This window comes from Hetaerina americana, unplaced genomic scaffold (genome assembly GCF_022747635.1).
Source record: "Hetaerina americana unplaced genomic scaffold, ioHetAmer1.1.p SCAF_9, whole genome shotgun sequence".
Taxonomy (NCBI): domain Eukaryota; kingdom Metazoa; phylum Arthropoda; class Insecta; order Odonata; family Calopterygidae; genus Hetaerina; species Hetaerina americana.
The window spans coordinates 22,870,621-22,887,370 of record NW_027287538.1 but is presented as its reverse complement, the minus strand read 5'-3'; the positions used below and the strand labels follow the sequence as shown (position 1 = coordinate 22,887,370).

Here is a 16,750-nt window from a genome sequence, read left to right as displayed (position 1 = left end):
AAATGGGAAAAACCGCGGAGGAATTGGAATTCATTTGCTTATGGGGGGGGAGGACTCCCAACCTTCTCCCTCACCCCCATTACCCCACCCCGAGCCGGAGACTGACCCCATGTGAGCTTGTCGGTGTGTGCCTGTATATGTGTGCGTGTGTGCGCGAAAGCGTTTCGGAGCGAACGGTGGGAAGCGAACGTATTGTCTTGGGAAAAAATACGGACCCGAAACGGCCGGCTCCTCAACACACGCGGCGTGCTGGGAAATTTATTCCGGGCGCCTGGATGTCGAAGGTGGGATTCGCATTCGCTTTTGGGGGGGGGGAACGAACGGCGTGGAGGATGATTCGCCCACTGAGGGACGAAACGATGAGATGTTCGGTGATACTCGGACAAAGTTCCCTTTCGTCCCATCCCGGAAAATTGTCCACACGTATCGAAGTGCGTGCGTGATTGTATACCGAAGAAGAAGGGAGACATTGGGGTCCCAAACTTTGCCTTAAAACCCGGACTCAAATTTTAAGGAAAAATTTCGCTCCATTTACTAGAAACATCTATGGGAGAATGAATTGGTTCTTTTGAAATAGTAGTAGTTACCAGGGGGAGGCGACCGACAGTAGAGGTCATTTGCGCCGGAAGGAATAGGTGGGTAGTCTGGTAGGAGAATGTTGTTTTTAGGGAATGGAGGAAGAGTAGAAAATAGTCCGGCGTCGGCATTAGCCTACTCTTATCGAAAGGCACCAAGGGCTCCGCAGTTCAACATCCCATTCAAATGACGGTATACTCCAACAGAGCAAGCACCCCATGTAGGGACGGGATCGGGATACCACTGAAAAAATATCCCGCCACCAGAGTAATACGAACCCGAGTCCTCAGGGTGGGAAGTCAATACATTAGGCAACGCACTATCTTAATTTCTACTTTGAAAGAGTGACACAGAAAAGAAAGAGTGAACCGTTCACTTTAACAGGAATAAAAGAATCAATAGAATGCAGCATATTCCGAACACAAAAGGAATGATTGACGAAAGAAGTTACGAAATCTTCAAACACTTTGAAATCAAACGAATGATTCTTGTTATTGTCTCGAACGTATAATTCGAGAGATCTTAATCGAATGATCAGCTCACTATGCTTAAGGCGAAAGCATTTAGAGGCGAGAGCTGTCTCCAATGAATGACTCGAACGACTGAACCAAAACAATTACACACGAATGACTGCCATATTGTGCCGGTCCTGCCATAAACCCACGTGCACTTGTATACTGGATATGAACCGCATACCACCGAACCGTTCAGACCGAGAACAAAAAAAATAATGGATGACAAGGCGACTTACAAACACGCGGGGGCGAACGCGAGACGTGGGCGGCTGGTGGGGAGAGAGTAGGCGCGTCGCCTTCTCCTCCCTCGAAACCCTGGCGATGGAATCCCGGGGTAGGATCATCTCCCTCGATACGAGACGTGGGGACTGTTACATCGGGAGCTTGGCAGCTCCCGATGATAGCCGAGAGATTAGGGGGCAGCATACAGGGGGATGGAGACGAGTGTCCCCTCCTACAAGGTTTCATTAGTTTCCAGAAAGGCATAAAGGGTCGGGAGGGGCCCCTCCTCACTCCCGAAAAAGCGTATCTCTAAACTGTTATGCAACGTCGGTTTGCCCAGCGCCATCCTTCCCACTCCCCCCCCCCCAATTCAATCTCGCACGCAGCCCACGATCCTTGGGTCCTCGGCCCACGCTGACAAACGACAGTCTATTTCCGTGCGGGTCTCGTGAGACCCCCGAGCCGCGCTCAACCCTCTCAAGAACGCGTTCCCCCTGCCCCCTTCCCACCACTCCCTCCTGACCCATTCACAACCCTCCGCAGGAGCCGCCTCGGTCGGGCTCATTTAAGAAAGAAAAAGAACCCACAGTCCGGGGCAAAACTACACGACGTGTCGGCGCATCGATGTCAAATCTGCAACCGCGGATTTGCTGGATTGGGACCGACATGAGCAAATATTTACCAACTCGTCGATGGACACCAAAACCCCACGCGGCCATTCTGATCTCGATGCAAGCCCTTAGATTTGACGAATTACTTCAAGTTTTTTCGCTCGATCGGTGCGAAAATCGAATATCAGCGAACGTGGAAGCGAAGACAGGAATTATTGGATATGGATCAATAAATCGAAATTGAATCATAATAATTAATCGACCAATAATCGCAACCCATCACTGAATCGATTTGCACTTACATACGAAAGCATTTAAAATCCTATTAAACTTGAATGTATATGAACTCTGTCGATCGATACAAGATCGAATCTCAGTATATATACATCATGGCAAAGGCATGTTGTTTCTTGATAACGATACGTCGATACCCATCAAAATTCGATTAACACCGACTTCTAAAACTCAATGACATTTGACATCATTCGAAATAGCGAATGCGATATGTCTGTTAATCTACACATTACATCTTCTTCGACATATAAAGAATATTATGGCTTTCCTAATCTCCCGAGATTAAAGAAGCCATTCCTTAAAACGGGGAAAATTAAATGCAAAAAGAGAATGAAGTATGCATTGACAAGACGTTAAATGTGGAAGCGTCTGAAAGGAGATGAAAACGTAAATCGAGTGTGGAGAAGAAGAGGGAAACAATAAGTATTCTCTACATTATTTCAGGGGATTTAGGGCGTGAGGACTGGGAGAATGAAACAACAGTATGCAAAGTGGTGTTTAAGCCATAAAGAAGTGCTTCAGAGGCCATCGAGGACATGTCACATTTTAGAGTGGGAATCCAAATGGAGTTTATATGATACAGTTTATTTGATACCTATAGACTGCATATGATTAACTCTTTCAACTGAAAGAACTACGTTACTGATATTCATACTCATTTCCTCACTCGTCTATACATAAATTATAACCTAGGTCTCCATTTGATTCTTAATTCGATCAAAAAAAACGTCGTTTTGAGAAATTTTCATAAAGGAAACACTCCCTTTAAAACACCAAATGAAAAAAAATCATCCCGCTCTTTTTGGCATGCATACTAACCTTCAATTGCTTATTTTTCATGTTGTATACCATTACGGGAGTACTGCTGTACACGACAGAATGCATGATATTTAACTATGAGAACCAATATCTTGTTGCATCTTATCTCCAAATATCGATCGAATACCGTGTTCTTTCAACAGATGTACATTCAGTCGAGTCCAATATAACAACTGTGATTCCGTTTCGATGCAATTAGCGATTCTGACGCAAGTTGCGAGATTGAGCTTCGCTGACCTTTCATAACATGTTCACCGAGTGAATACGTGCATGCCATGGACTCGAAGGAGAGATTCTTTAAGATTTATTTCGCTCTACAAGTTGCTTCATTGTACACACGGTGTACCCCGAGGGGAGTTCACTCTATTCCGTTGATAGACGTTCGAGCCCATCGAGTAACGAAGGCCATGTAAAATAACGCTATATTTTTATGAGCAGTAATTAGAATAAAAATTAAGCACCACCATTACAGAAAAGCAAAGAAAAGTAACCATTCCTCGATACACAAAAAGGAATCCAGTTTATTCTTCCATCCATATGCTAGAGATTCATCCCTGTACTAAATATTTTTCCTTTTGAAAATATACAAGTATCCATCGGAGCCAAATTATCACTACGAAAATGTTGATTCCTGGTCAAGCCATGCGCTATCCGCTATTGCGGAGTACTATAACTTTTGCTCGCTATCGGAATTTCTTCCAATCCTTGACCGATTTCGCAACGATATTAATATTACATCCTCACTCGACCGAAACCTGTATTAACTTAAAAACAAATTAAATATGCAAAGCGCAGATTATCATGTAAGAAAACCTCAAGGCTCAGAATGATTTCTTCACCTAAGGTCAACAACGCCTCTGAGTTCCTTCTGCTGAGAGGAGAAAATACTCGAGCATTGGGCTGTGGACTGGATGGAAGCCGTGGCATTCACACGACGAAACAAAATGACCGGTTTGACGGCACTTATTGGAGAAGTGAACATGCAGCAGTCAGTGGTCCGTTGCTCAAAAGTATGCGGCAAACTAACATGAAAAATCTTGACATTTGAAAATTTTTCCTCAGAGGCAATAGTACTTTTTTTGGTGGAAATTTGCGATTGCCTTATGAGGCTAACAATTCATGTTCTAACGAGTTTCTATCAACTTTTAGCATAAAAACGAAGAGAAAATCGGTCTACGGATTCGCATATAGAATATGGAACTCCCTGAATAAAAATATGTGAAAGATCACATGTCATTAGCACTCTTATAACCCTAATTAACAAATATTTCCTAACTTATTGAATTGAGCGACGAAATTCAACCCAGCGGGGAAGAACTCTGAAGGAGAAAGCCAAAGATTAAAACCTGAGGCATACATAGAATACAGAATCAATCCAGGAACAGCTGAGGTCTCTCACGCGTTTCAATACAACCGTTAATATATGGTATAACTATGTGAAAGAGAAAATTAATAATTTCGTACGCGGGTTTAAAAGTACGATAATGCTTCCTCCAAAAGGAGACACGCATGGCGGTAGAATCATTAAAACGACGGATTGTTTAACCATGAAGGAAAGAATTTAAGAAACTATAACGAAAACTGAAAAAATGTTGCCTAGATTTACTGGATGCTAATCTCCTGGGTGTATTATTCATACATGTATATACATTAACATATATATATACATATATATATATACATATATATATATATATTTATTTATACATACTTAAATATGCATATGTACATTTCTGTGTATACACACGCATACATATCCGATATACACATATACATACATACACACACGTGCCTTGTAATAACTCTGGAAGTAATTTATAAAGTAGTAACCAAGGAAATTTTAGCCACATCATCACTAATTAATAAAAATGGAATTTCAGTCTCTCCAGTTACGTCGTTCCACGAACATTAAGCGGAAATATTTCAGAGCTGGTACTTATGCTCTAAGCGACGGAATTCTGGTATTCTAGTGTTCAATTCCCGGGGTTTTGGATCGGCAGACAGTATAACTGACACAATAGCAAGAAACGTAGTAGGTAAACCTACCTCCTTATTTACCTCTCCATGCTAACATCACCGTGACGAAGAATTTAATCCCGTGGCTAAGATAAACACTGAACATTTACCGAACGGGACATTATGCCCCCGAATTTTACTTGAAATTTGATTTTTATTACTCCATCAATTTCCATATATATTTGGGGGCCAAATGTTGTCCTCCTTGTTCGTTTCTTACCGATGACCCCGACGCGAGTAACGCCCAGTATTCCCATTGACTGTTATGAAAACATCTTTTATAACGATCGTGACATGAAAGTGGGCGAGCACGCTTCTGGTTGCGAAACTCCCCATTTCCAGTGCTGTGGAGGAGTCTACGGGGAGGAGATGGCGAGACGCAATTAAGAAGAAACGAAATAGAAAGTGATTCACCCATCCGTGAACGATATGAATCAAGTCACGTGGTAGGAGGCACTCTTTAAAAAAAAAGAAGCTATACACAATGGAAACTGAGGCGGATTTCGAAATTATTACCATCCCGATGAATAGAAAAAGTATATGTTTGACTTAAAAAGAGACGAGGCTTCGGTGGGAGCGCTTGAAAAATTTACGAGAGGGGGAGTGGATGGAGAGGGTGGGATAGAAAGAAGCAGGGGGTGAAGTCGGGACTTAAATTTCACAAGAAGTGGTAAAAAAATCAGTCAGGAGTCGAATTCGTCTTTCCGTCGAATGCTACCGAATGGATGACATTCCGATGTCGGGGAGACAGAAGTCAATAGGGTCAACGTGGAGTGATGGAATACAGGCCTCTTGAGGTCCAACGGAATTTTAATATCGCGACCTGGTTCCACGAATCGACGTTCCGAAGAGGACAAATCTTCCATCGTAATAAACCCTTTAAACGTGGAGAGGTTGGCTTTGCATAGTTCCTGGAAATAAAGGGCCAGCCTACAGAAATACTTGAGTAATATAAACCACATTCCTGGAGCACTTGAAAAAATACTGCGACCAAAAAAGACGTTCTAAAATTATTATTCTCGTATTACTTCTGAAAAATAACGTTCGGAAAAATTAAAGCACAGATTGTCCGAAGAATTGAAAATGAGAACATACGAAAACTAAGAAAGAAATGAACGGATAAAAAACTAACTAATCGATAAAAATAAAAATCTAACTAAAGGCAACAGGATATACAAAAAAAAGAACGAGGATTGACGGCTGAAGTTAGAAAGAACTATTCGTACAAAAAATTAATATGAAGACAATTACTGCCTTAAATAACAATATGTTATACTCAAGCAGCGTAATCGAATTTTTTGTCCAATGATTTTTAAGATGCATATAATTCTCTAAGTTCCATGATTAGCGATTTTTCAAGGTTAAACGCTCCCAATTATCGCTTTTAACAAGTATAAAGTAAACCTCAACTCGGAAAACGTATACAAAATGGTGCCTCTGGACAACCCCAGAATAAAAAATCCAAGCGGTACGATTTTCCGGATACCACAACTTTATAGGAAACCACTATCCTCATTGGCGCAGGGGAATGAATTCGCCCCTCTCACATATCGCAGCTCTCGGGACGAGGTAAGGCCTACGTCCGACTCAACATCAACCTTATGGTTGATCATAGCGGTGAGATCCTAATCCAATACCATAATTCTCTCTCCCCATCTTATTCCACGGATGCTCGTACGCATATATTCGCTATGCACAAGTGAATGGCCGGCAGGGTAAACTGTTGGTAAAGTGAATTACAGATAAGTGCGTATACATTAAAAATTTTAAGATAAAGTTAGCGAGAAAAAATGTGGAGCTCAATATTGGTTTATTATAATGCAGAATTTTAGGGTGTTTCGTAAAATGGTTTTCCTGAGTGTATCAAAACCTGCCTCTGACCGTTAGACTAATGTTAACAGTTAACATAATATTAGACCACAGCTTCATTCGATTCGTGATCAAATGGGTCCAACAACTACAGTAAAATGCCTTCCCATGCCGAGAAGCCGGGTCGAACAATAGGCGGTGGCAAATTTTTCAGCGTTATTTGGACCCATGCGTGATGAGATAACTTGAGTGTTGTACTGGCACTAATTCTCACGAGATGAAGTGAGGTGAATAGTGCGTGGAGTGGAAAAATACTTTTCCACAATTGAGTGTGCATTGGTATCTAGTGTCGAGTAGGGCAGGAATTCAGACGTGGAGCATGGCTGAGTCCCTTACAGCGATAAAATATCTACTATGAGCGGTAGGCTACCGTTGATAAAAACAAGTTCTAATATTTCGGAATAATAATTCATCATATTCATTGGTACATTTATTATTAAAGGTAATCTACCTGTTAAGGTAGGTTTGGGATGGACACAATCTACCAAACAATTATCTTGCCTCTCCCAGCAATCATTCTATATCCATACACTATATACATCCATATTACATTCATTTCACTCGATATGAAATTGACATAAAGCATGGTACTTCGAAACACACTATGCTCGATATTAGAGAATCACTTACTTACAATGGTAAAAGTTATTTTCAGACACAAAACATCACCGCCACTGTACTCAATTCAATACTCATATCGTTAAGAGGGGGGTCAGGATGATGCGGCGGCTAATGTACAGGCTTCCCACCGAGAGAGCCTGGGTTCAAATCCTGGAAACAACAAATATTTTTCAGTGGTATCCCGATACCCTACTTGAGGTGCTTTGTGGAGAGCACTTTGAGTGAGTACGACGTCCGTCGGATGGGACGTTAAGCTGCGGACCCCTTGGCGCCTTTCGTAAAGAGTAGGCTAATGCCGACGCCGGGTTTCTCTCCACCCTTCCTTTCCCAAACATCCCTAATGGCAAAATGACCTTAGCTGCCGGTTATCTCCCATAAAAACTACTACCATCGTTAAGAGTTATGCTCGTATTTATTCACCTGTATTTCTCACATTTAGATGTTTATTGAAATATTGGACAGGGCATTAGGGTGTGGAATTTTACAGTCCCTGACGCTATAGGGTTTCGAGGGGGGGGGGGGTTACGGAGTTCTCCGAGAAAGGTGGGTGGGACAACTTTCTCCTGCACGTGCATTCCCCGGTTGGCGGGGAAGGCACGTCGCCCAGCCTTCCCACGCGAGGGGACCCGGGGAGGGGGACCACCATCCGCCCCTTCGGCACTCGCGAACTCGATCCGTGCTTAGATCCAAAAATAGCCGACGTACACCGCGCGCGGCGATTGGAAATCCCACATACGCCCCACGGCCGGTCCTCCCAAGAGACGAAGTAAGATGGCCACCCCCAGGGGAGAGGGGGGACCGATGGCGGTGTGGGTGCAAGAAGAGGGGGAGGTCTGGGGGGAGGGCTGGAGTGGTCTCCTTGCCGCGAACGGCTGTGCGGGTACGTCTTCGAATTCGCGGATCTCCAGTAGAAGTAGCACTCATTTGCTTCATTTTCTCTCTCGTGTTTTTATAAGGACGCCTGTGAGTTCATACCACAACGATCTACTATCTAAATCTGAATGTTTACCCGTCGGTATATGGCAGGAGGTGCTACCGCTAATGGGGAAAGAAAGAGATATGGAAGTGGAAGAGCATTCATGCTGAAGGTTTGGAGCGACTAAAATGTTAGTGAACTGAAGATACCCGTAGATGCCACCTACGTAATGATACCGGGTGTAATGCCGTATTAATAAGTTTTGGTGAACTTTGCAAAGTTTGCCATATTCCTCCCGAAAAAGGTTCAGAAGTTTGAGTCGGATACCGTTGAAATTAAAAGTTACTGCTTTAGCCCGTGCGGCCTTCGCAGGAAAATGAGTGGGCTAGTCCTTATTGTAAATAAAATTTACTTATTGAAGACATGCATAATAGTAAAAAATTAAGCTTTCTATGAGTTCAAAAACTATACCGTATTCAACATAGTTTACATTTTCTTTCACAGTCCCACGGAATTATTCATGAACTTCTGATTTCAATCTCGTACCACGATTGATAATTATAAATCTGGATGCAAATGACAAGACTGCTTCTCAAATTTAAACCCATCAGTTCTGCTTTTTCGATATTTTCAGTTTCGAGTGTATCAGCACAACTTGACGGATCACTTATTACATTCACTACAATTCATTGAATTAATGGTTTCAACAGATAACTACCATTTTTAAGGGCACATCGAAAAAGCGTATGATTATTATCATCGGTAATCCACCGGTAAAAGTAGGTTTGGGAAGGACACAAGCTACTAAACTACCTACAGTTCAAAAGCTACAGCGACGATTTTCTTTGCCTCTCGTAACAACATCCAGCACTATCATGAGCCCCTAATAAATTCTTATTATCAGTTAATAATAACATGGCGCTAATACAATAACGTGTGCAAAAATGCGAAGTGATATGTTAATTTTTCTCGCGGAATATTGACTGAAAATATTCGAGCGGCATTGGAAAGTTCAATGAAAAATAGAAAAAACTGTAAATCTACTCAACATTTTCTGGGATTTTAGGAATTCGGGATACTTTCATAGGTAGAGCGTACTTCTACTGATTATTATCAATTAAGGTTCCGAGTACAAATCCCAGGAATGCGAGACATTGCTACGAATTCGATCACAGACCGTCCACCAGCCGTGAGGTTGGGCAACCCACATTACGCGTTCCGTGGGTTGCATAACGAACTTTTTTCTGTCTTCAATCCCCGAAAAATTATTTGAGCCAAATAGTATTCGGTCATCATTTCAGTTCGACGATTTTATATGACTCGGAAATCTAATTTTTATCTACGGATACGAGATTTATTAGGAAAATAAAAACCAAACTCGCAACTATGGTGTGCAATTTGCGAAAAAAATACAACGTACAGTTGTATTACCACGAACGAGAAAACACCTACTTCGACATAACAAGCAACGACACCATTTCCCGGTGGCAATTAACAGAATCAAATAAAGCATTGCAATTATATTGCAATTTTACACGCTGATAAGTGCAAACCGACCGAGTTTCACATCTATCAGATAAAATACTTTGCAATTTGATTATGATGTAATACATCGAACAACAGTTCATCGCAATAAATCGGTGTAGAATACTCCATTATTCTTTTCGCTTTTCTCCCATCGATGTCTTGTTCTACCAGCCCAGAAGAGTAATTCTTATATCAATAAGCAATCGATAACCAATCCCGTACCTAATCAACAGACTGCAAGCATTACATTCCCTAACCCTGGAAGAGATGACTTCAAGAGGAGTCGACGCAGGTTATTGATCAATGTGAAATTACCCGACTCTTTCAACAGCTACGCACGCCAAGGTAAGTTAATTCACGAGCATACATATGTATTATACACGGCAGAGGGTACGAATGATATCCCGAAAGATTGGAATATTATGTAAAAAGGTGTAGTCCCTTATGTCACCTAAAATTATTTATTCAAAACACTTAAATAGTAAAGAAAACTTCTAAATAACGAATACGTCCCTATTATGTTTGATGAAATGTTTATGTTCATCAAATCGTGTTTCACTATACACAAATGCCTTATAATCAAACACACTGATGGCAAACCTTGTCCTAAAATCATAATAAACTTTTTATAAAATTCCCTAACATCACACCGATCGCTGAAATAATTTCCTTCGTGATCCTATCCGACACTGGACATAGTTCATTCAATGTTTCACGTCCTATCCCCTTTTCGCCATACAAGGTTAACATAAAAAGCACTGGTAACAACTTTTTCCTGACTTGTACGAAAAGTGCTGAATTCAGACCGTAGAATAAGTGTGCGAATGATCACAAATCGTATTGGCATTGATATTATGACAATGCACGCAGTTATCACTGATAATTCGACGGCACGAAAGATCTGCAATTTAGTCGTCCCGCAGTTCTTGACGGACGACCAAGAACAGAGTTGAGCGAGTGTCTGCTTGCAAAGACCATCCGCAACGGCATCGTGACAATTCCCCAACAAACTTACTCTCTCGACTCGGCAACAGCAGACTATTTTCCATTCCCAAAAGTAAAATCCTATCCTCAAAGGTCACCACCATGGGACCTTAAGGGCCGTCGAAAATGCTTGCACGCGTGCCCTTAGAGACTTTACGGAATCCGCCTACCAGGGAACCTTCGAGTAGTTTAAGAGCTGCTAGCAAAAGTGTGTCGACTTGTGTGTCCGAAACTAATCTCAATACTTTTCAGTCAAACCATGCATGTATATGCCGATCCATCATCGGAACATCCAAGTGAAAAAGGCGAAACTTCGATACTTAAAAACTCATGTTACTACCGAGAGTATATCTATTCAAAACAATTCTTTTTGACAGTTGGTATCACTTGTTCCAACTTTTATTTTAATTTTTCACTGACTTTGAACAAATCATTTTTTGGTCTTCGAAGATGGAATTTCCTCATTTCTTGAGGCTTCCCCGTCACCCCTATCCCTTCGTGAACACCACTGAGAAATGTATCGACCGCAAACGGATGCATCATGCACAACTACTGTACTCACTTTGGCTCTCCATGAACGCGTTCCCGCCCTGGGCGGACTGCGACTGGGCCGACGGGTGCTGTCTCGGATGGTCGGGCGAGGGTGGGGCGGGCCCGTTGCCGCCAGGCGCGGAGTTGGCCCCGTTGGGGCGCTGGGGCGATGACGCCGACGCCGCTGAGGCCCCCATGGCCATGGAGGATGCGGCGGCCGACGTGGATGGCTGCTGGGGGTCGGGGGCGGGGGTGGCCCGGAGGGGCTTGAGCGGCGGCATCGAGCCACACCCCCCGAGGATGTCGGACAGGTCAGGCACGCACACGGCCTCCTCGTACAGGTTGGGCGGCACGTTCTCCAGGGAGTCACGCTCACGCTCCACTTCTGCTCCGTCGGGAGAGAGAGAGAGAGAAGAGGGGAAGAGAAAAGCGGTAAAAATCATCACCACCATTACCCAAACTGCGAGCAATAATTTCCAAAGCCTGTAGGTATAATCATCGACACCCCGGAAACCGGAGAAAGGTCGAAGCGTTCATTATTTTGGCACTTTATGACTACCACGACCTCCCACATACTCAAAAGTTACATCAAGTTATCCCAAGTGTCTTAGCTACTGAATGCCGACATAATGATCGCTTTTAACCTTATCGAAAATTACGCCGTTCTGACAACTGTCTACTGGACTGTTAAATGCTTCTGTAGTGACTACCGATGCTCTTTTGAGGCTTCCTATGAATACCGCGTGAACATTTTCCTGGCGGTTTTTTGAGTCATAGCAAAATTAATTATCGTCCCCTGAAGGGAAATTCGCCTGGAAACTCCCGCCGAACATTACCGCCTTGATTATTCCTCAACCAGCCCTTGACTGCATTCAATGGTTGACATTTAACTCAGATAATTAGAGATACAGCCGTTGGAGATGTATGTTCATTATTATTCCATGATTACATCACTTATACTAGTCTCCCAACCGATAATTCCTTAATTAATTAATCCCTATATTCTGCTGGCGCCATCGTATGTATCTCTTATGCGAGTGCCGCAAGGGAGATAGTATATTAATCAATGTTTTCCTATGTTTTCATCGGGAAAAAATTAGCCTAACTTAATACTTAGCACCAATAGCCATTTTCCATACCAAAGAATGTATTTTCCGGAGTTCACGACTGGGATTTCATACAATGATTGTTACACGTTTCCTTATTCACTAGGCTGCTGTCAAGAAAACAAAGACTTCGACGGAAATAGTGGAAGTAAACTTATTTTACAAACATCAGGAATGACTCAATACCTTAGGGTTGGAATCTAATTCAAATTACAAGATAATGCTACAGAACACTTGAGACTCTATAATAAATTTTAAAGAAATTTTAACAACGCATGCGACAATTGACTATGCGGACTTCCCGGGCTTTGATGAGGGGAGTAAGTACTGATTGTATGGATCCAAAGTTCATCACCAACCAAACACTTTACGTACCTCTCTGCAGGATCTCCAGGTGCTCCCACAAGATGTCGCCCATGTACGGAGGCGCCGTCATGATGAAAGTCTCCTTCCCCATGGCCACCAGCTCCCTCCCGCTGTGCCCGTGGAAGCTGGGCTCGCCCTCCAGCGAGAACTCCCGAGTGGCCCACGACAGCCAAACGGAGACCTGAGCCTCGCTCCACAGCCGCGGATCTGTGAGGAGAAAGGGAGAAGGATTAAGTCAAGTTAAGCGCTGACTCGACCATAGATCATCGTCGATTGCCGAAAAATATTCACACCAGTTAGCACATTTAAAACCAGAATCACTGAACTGCATCCCTTGAATTATTTCCAGCTACGTTGCATTGCAATGCAAACAAAAATCTCGATGACAAATCGATTCTCTGAAACTTGATGGCATTCCGGTAGCGTGTCACAAAGTTATCATGCAAGAAGTATCATCAAGGTATCAAAGTATCTTCTAACAGTGGACAAGATGTGGCGCGGCAGCACAATTTACCGATTTCTAATGATTTCCCCATTTGAATCAGAAAATTACGCTGCCGCCGCCTGTATATCATGGCAGTAAACTACTAAAACTCAACGTCAAGGGCGGATAGAGAAACGAAATAATTGAATATACTTGAAATATTGAAATTCTATGTATATAGGCTTAATATGAAATAAATTTCGATAAAATCGAATACGTATACGCACGAATTTATCAGGGATAACGTTTACCTATATGAGAAGTCGATTTCCATGGCTCCTTTTAGATATAATAACCACAGTTATCAACCCGAAGAATGGTTTGATAGTTGAGGGCAGAGCTCACCTAGTACTAAGCCCAACGGCGTGTTAAATACACACATTAGCAGTGTACGTGTGGTCCAGTTCCTTTCCCTATGTCGCCTATAGTTTCCCGGGAAGTTCTGGAATCCAAAAATTCATACAGCTTGAGTGAAGCTGAGGGTTCCCAGAGGTGTCCCTGGGAGTCGAGCCTGGACCCTCCAGTCAGTAGCCCAGTGCTCTACCCACTGGACCACCGCGTCCCCTTCAGAAACAATGTGAGTGTAAAAACATATATTTATCAGTCCTAGATTTTTCAATTGCTTCAACATCGTCATAAAAGCTGCATTTATGACACCAACCGTACAACGGACTTGTCCATACATCGTCTTATACCCTATGCCTTATATGCATGGTAATGCCAAATCAGTGACGTCGTAAATGTTCCCCATACATATTATTTTGAATGAGAGCATTCAAGTACTGAACGAGAACTGGGAGCGAGATGTCTTCGAAAAATGTGTCTATGGGAAATTGTGAGCGGTTGGGTAGCGGCATAAGGGTCCAACAAAACGGCCCAGGGTCTCAAGGGATGTATTTGGATAGGACAAGAGCGATAGGCAGAAAGTGAGGACCTTCTAAAGGGAGATAGCGAAAATTGATGGGAAGTAAACAGTTGTTTAGGGTAGGACGGACGTATTGCCCATTAGCCGCTGCTAAGGAATGAAGCAAGAGTTTAAAACCCGAGCGATTACGGTTGAATTACTTAACAAATACTTATGAATACATCAGTTTCGACTACTTCCGGCAAACGATGGCACGTTGAAAAGGGGTACACACTATCTCAGAGAATCAGAAGCAAACAAAAGTATCATCCAGCATCATATGTATGACGGATATCAATGCGTATCATCAATTTTATTGACTTTGAATAACTGACTTTTCAACGCCGAACTACCGAATAATCAAGGGTCTGACGACAAAGGATTTTGAGAAGTGGATGATTGCTTTATAAAAATCCATGTAAACCAGGCAAAATCGCAATACATGTGTACATAATAAGCATGGGAAATGGGTTTGGATGAACCCTGGGAACGATCTCGTGAACTTTGACATTTTCCTGCGCAATAAACTATTAATTATTCCCACGTCAACTCCTAATAGTTACGAACACTTCAATGCCATCCAGAATACGAGGTGCGTTTCAATTTATTAGGTCTCCTAATATTTCTCTGACAAAATACACATACAATTAAGTTAAAACTACTTTAATTCTCAAAAATAAAACCATAACACCGCATGTCTCTCCCTAAATTGACGATGAATTACGATACGGGTGGGTTAAGACCACGCAAGGGATGGAAACGTATGATTGCGCGCTATTCATCGACACAAAACGACTCCACTTCGAGTAATGAAAACACTTCTCACTCTATTGGCACCAATACAAACTCTGTGCAATGTACGCTGCAGCCATGAAGTATATCTTGAATTAATAATGAGTAAGGAGAATATTTTATGATTATTTTAAATATCGTACTTTTCTATACACTATTTTGCATATTTTATCGTATCTTTCCATATATTATCAGCCCAGAGAAAACGATTACCTGACTTATAATTTGAACAAAACTCGCACCTACAACAGTAATAATATTGACAGAGATGCAGGATTTTGATGAAGAAACTTTCAAGAGCTTTAACGGTATTGACTGTCATTTTTCATTGAGATATCTCGACGGCGCTGGATCCGCCCTGGTGATTTTCGGGAATCAAATCATAAGTTAAAACATGAAAAAATATTTCTGCCCACGCTCGAGTAGCCTACGCCACGTTTTTTGCAAAAAAAAACAGTCGACCGCCGTCCCTCGACGCGTAACATCGACATTTTCACGTTTCGTTATCCGTGCAATGATCTATATCGGCCCGGATCGGGACGAAAGTAAAAATAAAATGATAAAAAAAAATCTATCGGCACGTGCGCGTTAGGCGCTCGTCGTCGCATCCATTCGATCGGAGTCAAGAGAACGCGGATTCGTTCGCGCAAATTTTTGTACACGACGGCTAAGGTTTCGCAAGACTGGTGTGAGGAGAGACGAACTTGGGAGAAACCGCAAGAAAAGCGATAGCGAAGTACTGATAAGGGGGGAATGGGAAGGGATACGAAGAAAAAAAAGAAGCTAAAGAGTCAAATAATGACTGTAATAAGCTGTCACTCCCGGGAATGCTGAGAGAAAGAGAGAGAGAAGGGGGGGACGGGTGCCGCGGAAGGTGGATACAAACCACCGCCGCCACCGCCTCCGACCGTGAGTCACCCGCTCGCGATTGAACATTCCACCGGGTGACCTCAGGCCATTGTCAAGCACAGGCGAACCGTGACATGCAAGAGCAAATGCACCCGTCGGGAGCACTGGAGAGGGAGGAGGAGAGGAGAGGGTGAAAGAGAGGGAAGGATGACTCGAAAAGACATTTCTTTTCCAAAGTCCCCCAAACGAAAACAGGTACATCAATCTCATTTCCGAAACAGGCGACCGAACATGACGCATACCAACAATTCCTCCGCTTTCGTTCTCTTCCTTCCAAGGGCAATGAGTTTAAACGCAAAACGCAGTGGAACGATTATCCGGAAGTGAAATTTGTTTAAAATACTCTTTATTTTCTAATTCTCTAACTTTTTACTCATACATCAAACAATGAGTCAAGCGCACTTGCTACGATTTACAATGAAACTAACCAAAATTACAAATTACGCCGGCTTTTACGTTAAGAAAGATGTATCTTTTAAAATTGACGTGGGTCGTTCAATAACTCCTTAGAAAATCCAAGAGTTGGTACTCGTAGTATCGGAAAAAGGTTTATGTTAACAAGCCTCATCTCTCACTAGATTGCAGTAAAAGTTCCAGCTATATCTATCACGTGGTTTTATTTTCACAGTCGATTGAAGTAACAAACTTTTAATACTTTAAAGAAATGAAAACAATTAGTTTCATGCGG

The 16,750-nt window shown here is 42.5% G+C and overlaps 1 protein-coding gene across 1 annotated transcript in view; it reads right to left on the bottom strand.

Moving 5' to 3' along the window:
• Positions 1-16,750, bottom strand: part of pnt (ETS transcription factor pointed) — a 677,261-nt gene that overhangs the window by 91,921 nt on the left and 568,590 nt on the right. Inside the window, exons 5-6 of the mRNA XM_071598027.1 lie at positions 12,983-13,180; positions 11,533-11,886 (exon numbers count right to left, since the gene is read on the bottom strand). Coding sequence (XP_071454128.1) covers positions 11,533-11,886; positions 12,983-13,180 — 552 coding nt within the window. The remainder of the gene's footprint in view (positions 1-11,532; positions 11,887-12,982; positions 13,181-16,750) is intronic.